The following is a 3286-nucleotide window of genomic DNA, read 5'->3' as shown; positions in this document are numbered from 1 at the left end:
GAAAGGCGGTTTGACGATCTTACCAGGTTGGTTTAACCTCTCGATTAGATACCGTGTTTCGCCCTACGGATCTTCTTTAAGATCGCGTGTGTATCAGTTTGCTTCCCAGCGCAGAGTACTGAGCACTGATGCCAGAATCGTGGGATCGACGGGCTCGCATCGACGGCATCGACCTCCTTCGATCAGCACCCGGTGGGGATCGATGCGCACGCATTCTTAATAGATAGTGGGGCATCCCCATTCCGATTCTATGACGTGCTCGCGAGCTCCGTCGATTCTTGCAATGATATGGATCGCTACTGTGCACCAACACCTAGATATCTCTGTGTGTGTCTCTCCAGAGCTCGTCTATGTAATCGGAACGGTTACAGTTATTTGAAATTTTTATTTAAATAAAAATTTACCCATCTCTGGTATCAGAGGTGGGCAACTGATCGTTCATGAGTATCGCGCGGCTGGAATTTCTCCTTTCGATGAGCGTGCGCAAACAGTTGCCCACCACCGATATAAATGTACGAGTATAATTATAAGATCTAATTTTTATTTTACTGTTTCAGTTAAAAAAAATGATTAAAAAAATCATGTACAGCGACCGTCGCGGTGGACGGCGCGTAGCCGGCGCGGCGGCCGGCGCAGTGGCGGGGGCAGCCGCCCCATATATGTCAATAATTATTTTCATTTAAATAGAACATTTTTGATAATATGAAGATCGTACTTTTTTTCAAATCCTTCAATTAAGGGCCTCCTTTGCCACTGGTCTCTTACCGGAGGAGTGGACGGCAACAAAAGTTATATTTTTGCCCAAACCAGGTAAATCGGACTATTCTACACCCAAGGCCTTTAGGCCCATTAGTCTGACGTCGTTTACGCTGAAAACGGCGGAGAAACTCATGGATAGATATATCAAAGAATATGTCTTTCCGATCACACCATTACACGATAAGCAACATGCTTTTCGAACAGGACATTCAGTTGAGACGGCATTGCACAATGTAACATTGGCAATCGAAAAGGCGCTAAAAGTAAAGCACTATACCATCGGATGTTTCTTGGATATAGAAGGAGCATTCAATATGACATCAGTGGAAGTCTTGGTAACGGCAATGGATGAATTTAATCTTTACCCGAAACTTACGATGTGGATTACCAATATGCTGACTAAAAGAAGGTTAGTAGCAACCAGAGGGGGCCATACGGTTTCAGGGTACGTAAACAAAGGATGCCCGCAAGGAGGGATATTATCACCACTATTATGGTGCTTGGCGGTAAATTCGTTACTACAAGCATTGGAAGGATGCGGTGTAATTATATCAGCATACGCGGATGACGTAGTGTTCTTGGCTATCAGCGGAGATATCCAGGAGGCATACGATAAAGCACAGGAGGCATTGGAAATCCTTAAGATGTGGTGTGATAGTACGGGGCTATCGGTCAATCCAGATAAACTGGAGGTGGTACGCTTTACTAAGCGAATAAAGATACCAGCAACAGAACCACTAAGATACGAAGGTAAAGAACTAAAGTTAGTGGATGAAGTAAAGTTTTTAGGAGTCCTGTTCACTAAGAAGCTATTGTGGAGAAGACACGTTTTTAACAAAATCACGTGTGGAAAGAATAATTTATACATGGTGAGTAGAGCAATCGGTGGAACATGGGGCTTTTCCCCTCGCATAACAAATTGGATATATAAATCCATAGTGGTGCCAAGGGTGACCCATGGTGCCATTGCCTGGTGGCAGGCGGCAAAGATGACTACGGTAAGGAATAAACTTAATAGTCTCCAAGGGTTGGCGCTGAGAAGAGCTCTGGGTTCGTTAAGTACTACTCCATTGAGAGCAATGGAAGTACTAACGAATACAACCCCGTTGGACACGGTTATTTTAGACATTGCAGTTCGAACGGCGCATAGGCTGAAATGCTGGAATAGCTGGACCGAGAATGGATTTGGGCACGCGTCGATTGTGCAAAGCGAGGCGAATGTAGAGCTGAATCAATGGATGAACAAGACAGATGCGCTCTCAGTATGGTGCCGCAGCAACTCTTTCAGGTGATAATACCTACCAGGGAACAATGGAGAGCGAACGAAATACTTACGGGAGATCATATTAACTGGTTCACGGATGGATCGGGCAGAAACGAACTGGCAGGAGCCGGTTGGACGAATGGGACTACGGAAAGGCATTATGCTAGTTTGGGACGGAATGTGACGGTTTTCCAAGCGGAAGCCTACGCAATAACTAAGTGTGCGCAATTACTTATGGATAAAGGTACGAGTCGGAAGGTTATATGTATTTTTACCGACAGTCAGGCGGTGTTGCTGAGTGTACAAAGGCGCATGCATACATCGGTAACGGCTAGAAGATGCAAGGAGCATCTTAACGAACTGGCGTCTAGGGGCAACAAGGTAATGTTGTGTTGGGTGCCGGGTCATAAAGGTATTCCAGGTAACGAATTGGCGGACAGATTGGCGAATATGGGGTCAGGTAGAGCACCTCCGGAGGGGGTACCTAGGCTGGTGCCGTTAGCAGAAGCGGTATTCACTCTCGGTAGGAAGAGATGGTGTTTGGAACAGAGAAAGAGGAAATGGGACACAGCAGTAGGATGCAGAGTGGCCAAAAGGTTGATAGGGCCGAATCCAATTTACAAAAATTGGAAGGAGCTAATGGATCTTCCGCGAGAGGACACGCGGAGGGTGGTGGGATTATTAACAGGTCACGCCATATTAAATCACCACTTAACGCGAATGGGGGAGTTGCAGGATGAGTGCTGCGAATTTTGCGAGGAAGAGGTAGAATCGGCAGAACACATCTTGATGCGCTGCCCAAGATTGATGGAACCCCGGTTTAAGAGGCTTCGTAAAGCGATACTGGAAGCCGAGGATGTACCCCAGTTATCGGTGAAGGGAATTCAGGAATTTGCACAGGATGTAGACAGGATTAGACCAAGGGAGGAGGAAGAGGAGGAAGAGGAGGTGTGGTGAAGAGTTAAGTAGAAGGGGAATTCAGGAGACGGAAAGAAGAAGAGGAAGGAGGGTGGGTACGGAAGGGGTCATAGAGGAGCGGGAAGGGGCTGGGTAGGGGTGGGAAAGTTAATGCTTCTTTTTAAGTTTTCAGAAAAATAGGTAGTATAAGATTAAATGAAGGATGTCGAAATGGATAAGAGAAGATTACATTACGATCAGAAAGGAAGGCAGAACGGAATATAGATATCCTAATATCAGCGTACGGACGGAGGAATGAAGGGAGGTGTCATGTCGGTTGAAAGATATGTAGCAATGTAATAAAAA

General features: G+C 45.9%; 1 protein-coding gene across 1 annotated transcript; it reads left to right on the top strand.

Annotated features, from left to right (window-relative positions):
* Positions 1–890: 890 nt before the first annotated feature.
* On the top strand, positions 891–2980 carry LOC107193002 (RNA-directed DNA polymerase from mobile element jockey-like). Its single transcript, XM_015582370.1, has 2 exons — positions 891–2047; positions 2305–2980. The coding sequence occupies exons 1-2, from the start codon at positions 891–893 to the stop codon at positions 2978–2980; spliced, it is 1833 nt and encodes a 610-aa protein (XP_015437856.1).
* Positions 2981–3286: the final 306 nt, after the last annotated feature.

The sequence above is a fragment of the Dufourea novaeangliae genome, unplaced genomic scaffold, assembly GCF_001272555.1.
Source record: "Dufourea novaeangliae isolate 0120121106 unplaced genomic scaffold, ASM127255v1 scaffold504, whole genome shotgun sequence".
NCBI classification, from domain to species: Eukaryota; Metazoa; Arthropoda; class Insecta; order Hymenoptera; family Halictidae; genus Dufourea; species Dufourea novaeangliae.
Note: the sequence above shows the minus strand (reverse complement) of the source record. Positions and strands in the feature narration are given on the sequence as shown.

What these genes read in the sequence shown, in the direction of transcription:
- LOC107193002 (XM_015582370.1), top strand. Translation starts at nt 891, where the DNA reads ATGGATAGATATATCAAAGAATATGTCTTTCCGATCACACCATTACAC. An exon ending in TGCCGCAGCAACTCTTTCAG is followed by an intron (nt 2,048 to 2,304) that starts GTGATAATACCT and finishes TTTTACCGACAG; the next exon opens with TCAGGCGGTGTTGCTGAGTG.